The 12,008-nt window shown below is 49.4% G+C and overlaps 1 protein-coding gene across 1 annotated transcript in view; it reads right to left on the bottom strand.

Annotated features, from left to right (window-relative positions):
• Positions 1 to 6,159, bottom strand: part of LOC146190893 (uncharacterized) — a 42,062-nt gene extending 35,903 nt beyond the window's left edge. The window contains exon 1 of the mRNA XM_084601279.1: positions 6,048 to 6,159. Within this exon, the coding sequence (XP_084457405.1) occupies positions 6,048 to 6,063 (16 nt within the window). The 5' untranslated portion in view covers positions 6,064 to 6,159. The remainder of the gene's footprint in view (positions 1 to 6,047) is intronic.
• Between the last annotated feature and the right edge of the window lie 5,849 nt (positions 6,160 to 12,008).

Here is a 12,008-nt window from a genome sequence, read left to right as displayed (position 1 = left end):
CACTGCGGACACGATTTTGCGGAATGGCCTGCGGACAGAAATCTGTGAACATAGCGAAGTAATGATTTCGCATTAATAATTGGTTCATAGGAAGGGAAAGGCGCAGTATTTGTCACATTTGTTTCTGTTAACGTGCGCCGACATCGCACAGCAAACGAAGTGGCGTCCGTGTGCTGTGCGATGTCGGCGCACGTTAAAGATCCCCAGGTGGTCGAAATTACTCCGTAGCCCTCCACTACGGCTCCCTTTTCTCTCTTTCCACTTTCACTCCCACCTTCCTCCCTTCCCTTACGGCGCGGTTCAGGTGTCCACAGAGCAAGTGTGACAGATACTGCGCCTTTCCCTTCCTGTGAACCAACCAACCAACACATGAACCGCGCCGTAAGGGAAGGGAGGAAGGTGGGAGTTAAAGTGGAAAGAGAAAACGAGGAGCCGTAGTGGAGGGCTACGGAGTAATCTCGACCACCTGGGGATCTTTAACGTGTACTCCCCTGATGGGGCTGGGACTGGTAGGTCACCGCGGCTTGCGGCGGAGGCTTGCTTGCCACCGAATTTTTAATCTGTTGTAGGCCGTCATTGCACCCGCCACCGCTTCGGTGGGGGACGACGGCAGTCGTTGCGGCGCGCGTCTTTCTCTCCCTCTTCCTTTTCTCTCTTCTCTGCTTTCTCTTCTGGCTGCCCCGCTGGGGTGGTGCAGTGGTAAGACGCCCGACTACTGTGCCGGAGTACCCGGGTTCGAACCCGACCTCGGCGGCTGTGTTTCGATGGAGGCGAAGCGAAGAGGCGTCCGTGTGCTGTGCGATGTCAGCGCACGTTAAAGATCCCCAGGTGGTCGAAATTACTCCGTAGCCCTCCACTACAGCTCCTCTTTCTCTCTAGGCAGTTTCACTTCCCTTACGGCGGGGTTGCGGTGTGTTTCACTTCCCTTACGGCGCGGTTGCGGTGTCTACAGAAAACAAGTGAGACAGGTATACAGCGCCTTCCTTTCCTATAAATAAATCAGTTTTTTCTGGCTCATCTTTCTCTCTTTCCACTTTCACTCCCACCTTCCTCCCTTCCCTTACGGCGCGGTTGAGGTGTCCACAGAGAACAAGTGATACAGTTACCGCGCCTTTCCGTTCCTATAAATCAATCTCTTCCGTCTGCACGAGGCAGCGTAGGTGGCTCAGCTACAGAGCCAGTAGCAGGCCCGTGCATTTTCTTTTCCTTATTCCTACAGCCACAACAACAACGCTGACATCGCAAAGCACGCGGACGCCTCTTCATTTCGCCTCTATCGAAACGCAGCCGCCGAGGTCGGGTTCGAACCCGGGTACTCCGACACAGTAGTCGGGCGTCTTACCACCACACCATCCCGGCGGGGCCCGGCGGTGTTCTGCTCTAAATTTTATCATTTGCACGACGCATTCGAGGTGTCCACCGAAAGCTGTGGCGGTCACTGATCCCCTCGCTTTGCGTTGTCCCCCCCCCCCCCCCCCCGGCCCCGCCTTCTACTTCCATCACGAAACATCTGAGGTATGGCTTTTTGCGTGCCACATGTAGTTCCCACAGCCGTTGATGTAAAAACTTGGAGGCCGCTTATTATCAGTGGAATACGATAGCGCCTTTTTCCTTTTCTCTTCTCTTTTACTGTATATCACTACAATACTGAGACGGTTCGAACCCGACCTCGGCGGTTGCGTTTCGATGGAGGCGGAACGAAGAGGTGTCGTGTGCTGTGCGATGTCAGCGCACGTTAAAGATCCCCAGGTGGTCGAAATTACTCCGTAGCCCTCCACTATGGCTCCTCTTTCTCTCTTTCCACTTTCACCCCCATCTTCCTCCCTTTCCTTACGGCGCGGTTGCGGTGTCCACAGAAAACCCGCCGGGGTGGCGCAGTGGTTACGGCGCTCAAGTACTGTTCCCAAGGATGCGGAATCGCATCCCGGCCTCGGCGGCAGCTTTTCGATTGAGCCGAAAAGCAAGGCACCATGTGCTGTGCGATGTCAGCGCACGTTAAAGAACCCCAGGTGGTTAAAATTTCTGAAGTCCACCACTACGGCGTTTCTCATAGCCTGATTCGCTTTGGGACGTTAAACCCCACAAAACAAACAAGCGAACGAGTTTAATATTTCCGATGAACGCTGGACACCACCGAAATTTAGCGGCAAGAGCTCCTTACCGCTTCATAGTGCAAATGGTAAGGGTCTTGATTCGTGGTGTTTAACGTCCTCAAACAACTCAGGCGGATGAGGTTAGAGGTTAGAAAGTATATGCAGCTAGCGCAGGACTGGGTTAGTTGGAGGAATATGGGAGAGGCCTTCGTCCTGCAGTGGGCAAGAGTGGCTAATGATGAGTCATAACGTGATGATCAACTATCATATATGTTCCACGCCTGGTCACGCACCTTATGCAACCACGCATACCACAACTGCTGCCACAATTCACAACGCACAAAATACTATACCGATTGTCACAGTGTCACAGCGACACAACGCCGGCAACTATCAACTCGCTCCTTCTGTTTTTGCGTAACGTTAACACGCTGGCAAATGCAACCGAATCAGGCTGAACGCCCACCTTCTTCAAAGCGAAAATAATAAAAATCTAACCCAGCTAATAATAATGGTGATTACAATGCTGCTAATACAATACTGGCCCAGAGGTTTGGCCGCCCACACGGCTGCTGGAAGGGGCCCGTCCGCAGATACCGCTACCGTCTTCGATGCAGCGTCTTCGAACATCGCCTAAGACAGTGCCAGGAAGGTGATTCACACTTGCCATTGGGACTTCTGGTGCTCACAAAGTTTGCAAAAGGCGGCATAAGTCTTGCTTCTCGACCAACTTTCGCAAGGAGGCGCCTCTTGAGACGGACCACGTAGACGTTGATCTTCGAGACCGAACAGAAGACAGCCATGGTTGCCAGCCAACGTGTTTATATTTACTCGACCGCTGCCATGCTTTTATACTCTAGCCGCAATTTCGAGTTTCTTATAGCAACTCATTAACGCTTTTACGGAGAGAATAGCGAATAATAGTAAGTGTAAGGTGATGGCAAAGAATCATTATATCGGCCTCGTTATTTGACCACGGTCACAGCCCGCTTTCATACCGCAGTATTGCCCCGCCGGCGTGGCGCAGTGGTTACGGCTCTCGACTACTTTTCCCAAGGACGCGGGATCGAATCCTGGCCTCGGCGGCCGCTTTTCGATGGAGGCGAAAAGCAAGGCGTCCGTGTGCTGTGCGATGTCACGTTAAAGAACCCCTGGTGGTCGAAATTTCCGGAGTCCTCCACTACGGCGTCTCTCATAGCCTGAGTCGCATTGGGACGTTAAACCCCACAAATCAACCAACTAACCATACCCCGCAGCATGCTACTCGACAGTCGCGCGCAGCAGCGCCGATCGGCATCCTCGGCATCGAATGGTGCATCCTCGAACCGCAGGCCTTCCGACTACCTTCGCTATTCATTCGCCACGAGGACTGCACGCAACTAAACTGAGGTCAGAGCATATCTTCTTCACATGCGGCGCCTTTGTATCTTGGGCTCCGGCGACAACAATGCGTAGAAAAAAAAAACTCTTTGAATAAACAACGCCAGCATTTCTCTCACCGCGTTGCACCGACCTCTCTGGCGGCCTTGCACACTTACCAGGGTCGGCCTTACATCATTCGGTGCCCTATGCGAACTCTGCCAAGGCACCCCGCCCCCCTCTCTTCGGCAGTCAAATTCGTCTTTATATTTATCTTTTCTCGATTCATTTTTTCAGTGGGCGCCTGATAATAAAACAAAATTATACTGACAATTCATTAACATGGCCTGTGTATTTCGATGACTGAATCCTGAAAGGAAACTTCGAATCAGTGACGCCAGTCAGAAGTCGTCACCATGACTCCATCCTAGGTTATACTATCTAGGTCCCAGCGGGTCACCGACCACTAACATTACAAGTAACTAATACGGCCTAAGAAATTTGGGAGTTCAACGTTGCTGAACCGAATGTGGAGCAGCCCCGCCGGGGTGGCGCAGTGGTTACGGCGCTCGACCACTGTTCCCAAGGACGCGGGATCGAATCCCGGCCTCGGCGGCCGCCTTTCGTTGGAGGCAAAAGGCAAGGCACCCGTGTGCTGTGCGATGCAAGTGCACTTTAAAGAACCCCAGGTGGTCGAAATTTCTGGAGTCCTCCACTACGGCATCTCTCATAGCCTGATTCGCTTTGGGACGTTAAACCCTACAAACCAAACCAAACCAAACGAGTGTGGAGCGGAAGCTTTGGCTGCGGACGGCCAAGCATTGCATCGCACACGACCAGCGTTTCGTTGAACGCATCTAAGTTCATCGGCGTTCTAGGCAGAATCCACTTTCATGCCGTGCGCATGCGCAGCCAGCAGACGCTTTCCTGCGTAACGTTGTTCCTGCTTCATTCGGTCAGCTCTCCGCGGCAGCGCGCGCATGCGCAGCGCGGAAACTACCCTTCTCCTCTCCTTGCCGGAGCGCGCATCTGCTAGGATGCCACTATCATCTCAACGTTGGTTGACTGCACAACTTTTATTTCCATCGGAAATGGGCGTCCTCTTCCCCGCCCCCTGCACGCGTGCCGGGGAAGACGGGGAGTTGTGGCTGTAAGAGAAAAGAAAATGCACGGGCCTGCTACTGGCTATGTAGCTGAGACACCTTCGCTGCCTCGTGCAGACAGAAGAGAAAATAAACAAGAAAGACAAAGAAGAGAGAGAAAGACGCGCGCCACAACAACAGCCGTCGCCCACCACCACCGAAGTGGTGGCGGGTGCAATGACGGCCTATAACAGATAAAAATCAGTGGCAGGCTAGCCCCCGCCGCAAGCGGCGATGACCTACCTGTCCCAGCCCCATCAGGGCAAGAATCTGTACTCGGTCGTGCGCCCGCAAATAGAGGCTGGCAGGTAGCCCTTGGCTGCCTGTGCCCGTGTGCTGTGCGATGTCGAAATTTCCAGGTGGTCGAAATTTTCGGAGTCCTCCACTACAGCGTCCCTCATAGTCACTTTGGGACGTAAGCACCGTAAACCAAACGAATCATTGTGGTATGCGCACAAGTTTCAGCGAAAGCGTGGCAGCATCAGTCTTGGCTTTTGCGTGCCTGTGTTGATCTAACGCCGCAATGCCAACAGCGAGAGGACGCTTTGTGAGGTCCGCGCAGAAAGTTTGTAATGAATTTTCACCGAACAGTGCTTCAGAACTTGGGGGCAAACTGAGACCTAGCGTTTTGGTGTCTCCCGGAACAACACGGATACCGAAATGCGTGGCATTAATTGTAATGACAAAAAAAAAAAAAATATAGGCTCTATTCGGTCAACCAAGCACCCTAAAAAGTTTGCGCAAGCACCTGGTGAAACTTTGTCGCAGCAATTTAGTAAAACGTCCGCGCATACAGTAAGTCATTACTTCCGTATTTTTCATATGCGACAGAAGAGCGCATATCTACTCACTCGGAAAGTTTAACTTCATTCATCTGCAACAGTTAATCAGAAATGTATCTCACAGCAATCCATCACAATCTCCATTAAACATGCAGTCAAATGCCGGCAAAACATTATCGCTTGAAAGGACCTTGCATGCTGAGTGCACGCCGCGACAAGCGTGCAACCGTGCGAACAAAGGACGCAGCGAGAGACAACAAAATAAAACTCAAGGGAAAGAAGGAGTTGGAGCATGCAATGGGCAATTTGCCAACTGTGCACCCGCTCTCTTCAGAAACTGTATATACTGCGGCCGCGCCACGTCCGCGTTTCCGCACGAAGCCGTGCATCCGCTCGCTCCGTGAGCCACTGTAGGCTTTTCAGTCAAACTTCTGGCGCGAAATTCGAGAAGTTAGGAAGGGACAGTTCGCGTAATTCGCGTTTCGATTCATTGGGAAGCAAACCGCCCGGCACAGGGCCATAAAGTTGCACGCGACCGCACCTGTAGCGAGTGTGTTGCCCAAACACTACACCCGCGAGCGCCTCTCGAGAGACGCGTCGGAAGACGTTTTCAGCGGGCCCGCAATGCCGTGAGCCGAGTCGCGTGTAGGTAGACAGGTCGAGGCCCTCACCTTTGCTAGTCCGCATGGTCGCAGCCGCACACACACGTCACAGAAAGCGGGGCGTCGATCGCTTCCGGCTCGCGTCGGAGTCGTAGAGAAGCACGCCGACGATGGTCGTCGGCGCTCTGAACACTCCGAAAGCGTTGCCCCTACGCCTTCGTTCCTCCTCTCCCCCCGTGCACCCCCCGCCTCTTCTTCCCTTCGCTCGGCGCCCAGTCCGGCTATTTATTTTCGCGGCGGAACTCTTTTTACGTAACGAGCTGCCTTTTGCGCCTTTTATTCTTTTCCCGTCCGGAGCGCCGGGCGAGTATTCCGGCGTTTCCGCCCAGCCGATAGGATAGCTGCTCTCCACTTGAGCGGCACGCGGAGCGCGCAGCAGAAGAAACAGTGAAAGGGGCACACGCGGGAGAAACAAAAATCGAAGGGAGCCCGGGAGCCCTGGCAACGATAAGCCTTCTTTTCCCTTCGCCGCTTCCTCTCTCTTTCTTTCCCATCCTTCCCCCACTCCTTGGCCGCCACCAGCGCTGCCTCCGGTACCTTGTGCTTTACCGGTGAGAAAGTTTTCGCTCCAGGGCCCGCGGCAATCGTTCTTGGGACCCCGGCCTTCTCCGCCGGAAGCGACATGTTACGATCGATCCTGAGGGCCGAGAAACCTCGCGCGCTGCGGCTCGAGCTGCGAGCATCGCTTTCCCCTCCCCCGCTCTCTCTCTCTCTCCCCCTTTCTTCTGACCACCCGTGCTCTTAGCCGCGGAACTGTTTCCGATGAGCCGACCGTGATGCGCCCGAGGGATTACTGAGCCAGGCCTGAGCGATGTCCGCGCCAAGCTAATGCAGGTATCGGGTGAGCCGCAAATGATAGGACGGCGTTGCTTTGTTAATGTGGATTTCCATGCATGGCTCTGCATGGCCTTGATCGGCGATGTCCTGTGGCGTTTTGATTAATTAGGAAGCATCCGGCTCATTTGCTCACATACAGATGATATTCTTCATTCGAACGTTTAACCAATATTTGAATTTAATATTAAGTGAGGCACGTTCGGCGCATTGGACCAGCTTGACGTGCTGCGCCTAACATCAACGCGACAACGAATAGCACTGAATTTCTCGACAAAAACGAGCGAGTCGAAAGGTCGTTTTGTATCACTCTTCACTTAAGACAACGGCTTTTTTTTCTCTCTCTCTCTCTCTCGCAGGCTCCTGGCCCTCGATAGATAATATTTAAGGAACAATCTAATGGAGCACACAACCACAAATAAGTACCTGAGATTAAATTCTTACTCTAAAATACCGATACCACGTCAGTATTCTTGGATTCACTCACCGCTTGTTCGGTTCTCCACAGCATAGGTAATCTTGTCTGTTGATAAACACGTCTCCTGAACATGCGCACCACAGCACCCAGGACAAAACTGATGTCTGCTCACTTAAAGCACTACGCTTCCGACCTAAAATCGAATGATCTCCGGCCATGTGGAACTTCCATTTATTACTATACCTCATACGTATATCAAACGTATATACGTAATACGTATATTAAAGCCCTGCGGAATCGTGTCGCTACTTTCTTTCTTCTGACCACTCATCTTCAACGGTGTACCCGCATACGACGTTTTCAAGCCTCATCAGTTTGCTCCAGGCATCTTCTCTTTCACAATCTTTACAACCATGAACACCTGCGAAACGACTTCTTCGAACCCGTCATCCATTCAAGGTTTAATGCCCCGCATGAGCCCTATACATTATAACGCGCACTCTTTCATAGAACAGTGCCGTTACTTGCACAAAACCATGTTTCAAATTGAAGTCCACAATACTTCAAGAGCTCCTGTGATGTAGTGCTACCTACAATGTTGTGTACCGTTACTTCATTTTCCCTGTGTGTGTAGAAACTGTGTACTGGAAGTAATGTGCGCAGCTACCCTCTGAATTAGTTAGTTATAAAGCTACTCGTTTCAAGACAGATTCCTGCTTTTTAACAAGTTATATACCATTCTTAGTAGCTTTGAGTAAATTCTTTGTTCTTTTATAGAGTACACGTGTCTTTCTGGTCCCATCCTATTATCATGTAGTGTCACTGGGACTCCAAGTAACCGGTATATATAGAAAACAAACGATCACACATGCGCAGAATTGAAACTATTAAGAGGGCCGATTTTGTACCTACGAAAATGAAAATGAACAATTGAACTGAATTGAAATTGAAATAATAACAAATCGGCAGCGGCGACTTGCAACAACTGCACTCGGCGGTCCGAACCAACGGCCGTCGCTCTAGGTTACGCTTAACTTAAAGGAGACGACCAGCTTTCCCGACACAACTCATCCAACCGCTACAACAATCGCGAATATCGTAGAAGCACTTGTGCGCGGCCGCAATCGTTCCGCAGAAATCTGGCCGCGTGCCAGCGGCTTTGAATGTGGAATTTTAGGAAAACCAAAACAAGTATTACAGAGTCTTGACAATATGTAATATCCTGTTCCAGATGGCCTTTTTCCAGTAATTTGAGCAAGCAAGCATGATACTGCTTGCGTGATGTTGAAATGCCAGAATAGGCATTTCGATGTTTATTCGTGCTGTCACGTAATTTGCACGTACATAATCTGGGTCTTTTTCTGGCAATTCTGGTTTTGTAATAAGAAAAGGGCGACTCTGTTTGAGCGCAAGGCGTTTTTTGTTTGTTTGTTTTTTGTCGTGTTCGGAGCCGTCTTACTACTGGCGCTCGAAAGCAACAAAACAAATAGAAAAAAAAAAGAAGCATTACGGCAAGCAAGCAAAACCAAAGCACGAACTAGTTACAAGCAAACGTGACAGTTTGTGCGATTCGGTTTAGTATTGGTTTGCACTTCAGCGCTCACGCAGTGTTTTCATCTTCGCGCACAGCTGCGGACACGAGTAAGCAGAGCATGGTATCCCGTTGTGAGCGCAGTGACGCCTTCCCTATCCGAGATAAAACATTCTAGTGCGAAAGCCTTATTTCACGAGGTCTAACCGGCTCGAGATTCCTTGCGTCGTATAGAATTGGCGGGCGCGTCGTATAGAATTGGGCAACATACATCAACGAGCGAGCCTCGAGCGTGCATCAAGCAGATCATGACGAGAGCTGCAGCGACAGCGTCAGATACATCGACCAAGGTATAAACTGTAGCAAACTAGTGCTTGCACACGTTATAGCATGGTTTAGCCACGTTAAACATCTGAATTGTTTTTCTTTTTTGTCGTTGAGAAAGCGTCCTAAAGAGTTTGCTAATAAAACTACCTGCATGCACACACAATAGCTAGGAGTTTCTATTAAGCAACCCGCGAAAGTGTTAAAAAGAAATAGCACGTCTCGTCCACTTTTTGACCGCGTCCCTACTGCCCTGAATGTGCTCTAAAATACCAACACATGTTCAGTTATGTTCTTTCTTTCTTTCTTTCTTTCTTTCTTTCTTTCTTTCTTTCTTTCTTTCTTTCTTTCTTTCTTTCTTTCTTTCTTTCTTTCTTTCTTTCTTTCTTTCTTTCTTTCTTTCTTTCTTTCTTTCTTTCTCCCTCCCTCCCTCCCTCCCTTATAAGTCTGACCAAATGCGGAAAGAGCCTCTGTGATTCACTCTAAGAACAGGTATCGATACTTGTATTCCCTTTTATTGCGATAACAATACTGCGCCAGGTTCCGAGCCGTCGCGTAGCTCACGGCCGGTCGCCACGGTTGACCTTGAACAGCCGCGAATAAGAACGACCGGTCACCGGCAGCTAATGCTTTCGCTCCACATTAGGTTCAGCAGCATTGAACCCTTCTCATTTATATGTGGGCTGGTAGCTTACGCTCTCGCGTCATACTCTTAAATGATGAGCTTGATTGTCCCCAGTAATGTAACACACATTGATAGGGCGTGATAGGGGAATAATGTAGCAGGCAAAAAAAGCTTCCACCGTTGCTATCGCAATTCACCTAGGGTTCACCAGAGTTCAAACCACAAGCAATTTTTTTTTTTTGTTTAATCTAGTCCAAAAAATATCTTGTAACTTCAGGGAAAGCTATTTATCCGTGATTAGAACGTGGTACTGATGCAGGCCAACTTCAGCTTGTCCTCATAGTCCCCTTTAATAGATGTCTCTGCGGTCATACTGATGCAGACTCCCCATGCTCCAAGAAAGTGACCGAATCTTTATTTATTTACTTTACTTTACTTTTTGACAACAGACAAGTGCAATGCCTGATGCAGGAACAGAAGCTAAAGGCAGTTGGTGCCTGACGAGGCCTCTGCCCCTATGCAGTTCGGACTGATGCTGCAGCATGTATTTAAATAACAGTAGTTTCCTTAACGAGACCAGGCATATAACACGACGCTATTCTACAATTACAAAAACTTTTCACACGTACAATAGCAATATAAACAAAACAAAAACACCACACATTACATTATATGAGCTTAATTTTGATCAACATATGACAAATGTAACTGTTATGTAATAGTACAAATAAACTAAGACATTGCATTAGTATATTGTGAACAAATTTACACATAACGTAAAATGAACACAAAAACAAGGTCACAAGACGCACAGTAAACTTCCTGTGTTACACAAAGATTATTTTACAAAAGAAGGAAGTTCATTTCTGTGTATATTTTATACCAGAGGACAACAATAATATGGGGTTTAAACACACGTGCTGTACATTCGAAGTTGAAGTAGCCTCAAGCTGCATTATGCAGCTTTTTGCCCAGTGTCCTCTCTTCCCACTGTAATGTGTGTGGACAAAATAAACTTCAATTCAATTCAACATTCCTTAAAATTTATTTAGAGTGGCAGATATTTGATAGGTTACTGCCTAAGTAGCAGCGCCACGGTAAAATCCGGCTAATGATTCCACGGCTGGTGCGTTTCCCCGCGTTACGGTACGGAGAGAAGTAGATGAGGCATTTTCATTAGTTCACAACCAAGCAAAACACGCTGGCTGCCCAAGAATACAAGCGAAAGAGGCGAGCTCGGGCAGCCCTCTAGTCCGCAGGAAAAAAAGCATTCCCATCAACGCCACATGCCTTCTCGGGGACTAATGACGGTGAACTTGGAAGTCTTAAAAGAAAGTGTGATAATGATTGTTGAATTCTGCAGGAACAGATTTTTCACCTCGGCAATATTTCGCCTGCAGCAAGAATTTAACAAGTAAATGGGTCGGCTCGCGACCGTCTTACTGATTGCGAGACGGGCGGACGTGTGACACGAGGAAGCGCAGACGATGGCCAGATGGCGTCGGTATTGCTTCAACCTATAAAGCTGTTCTGTTCAGCCTTTCTACAGCAGTCGTCTCGCCAAGGACTTTCCGGGAGAGGGACCCGCGCGCACTACGAGTGGCGTTCTCGCAGAGGACGTCGCTGATGGTCGTCGATTGAAAGGTCCATGATCGCGCTAAACGTGCGTCCGCTTTGCGCATTTTCATTTTCGACCAAGTAACGCTCCTCCACACGCACTGGCGTCCGCTCGTATCTCGAGCCATTTTTCTCTCTTTTTTTTAATACAGCAGAAACCGTTACGGGATATATTTCTCAGCAGAAAGCCAGGGGGGGGGGGGGGGGGGGGGGGTCATTGCAGAAAGTGTTGCTGGACGTTCAGAGAGTGAGCAGACGAGCGCTCAGGTCTGTGGTGCTTGTATAGATGTGGCGTCCACGTAATTTGAGTAGAAACAGAAACAGGAACACGTTTTTTTTTTTCATATGTGCAAAATGTGTTTAGGATTATTAGTTTTTGGTAGTAGCCTCCTATATACATTCTATGGTTTCATTTATAATGTTTCAGCTCTATAAACTATAAACCAACCAACACGTCTCAAAACAACTCAGTGGCGCCGTAGTGGAATACTCGGGAAGATTTCGGCCAACCGTTCTTCTTATTATTTTTTCAACGTGCACTGAGATCGCACAGTACACAGACACCATGCGTTTCGCCTCCATCGAAAAACGGCCGCCGCGTATCACAGCCGGGTCTCCCGG

Source organism: Amblyomma maculatum, chromosome 4, assembly GCF_055883805.1.
Source record: "Amblyomma maculatum isolate TAMU_Amacu chromosome 4, ASM5588380v1, whole genome shotgun sequence".
In the NCBI taxonomy this organism is placed as follows: Eukaryota; Metazoa; Arthropoda; class Arachnida; order Ixodida; family Ixodidae; genus Amblyomma; species Amblyomma maculatum.
The sequence above is the reverse complement of the archived record's forward strand: the minus strand, read 5'-3'. Positions and strand labels throughout refer to the sequence as shown.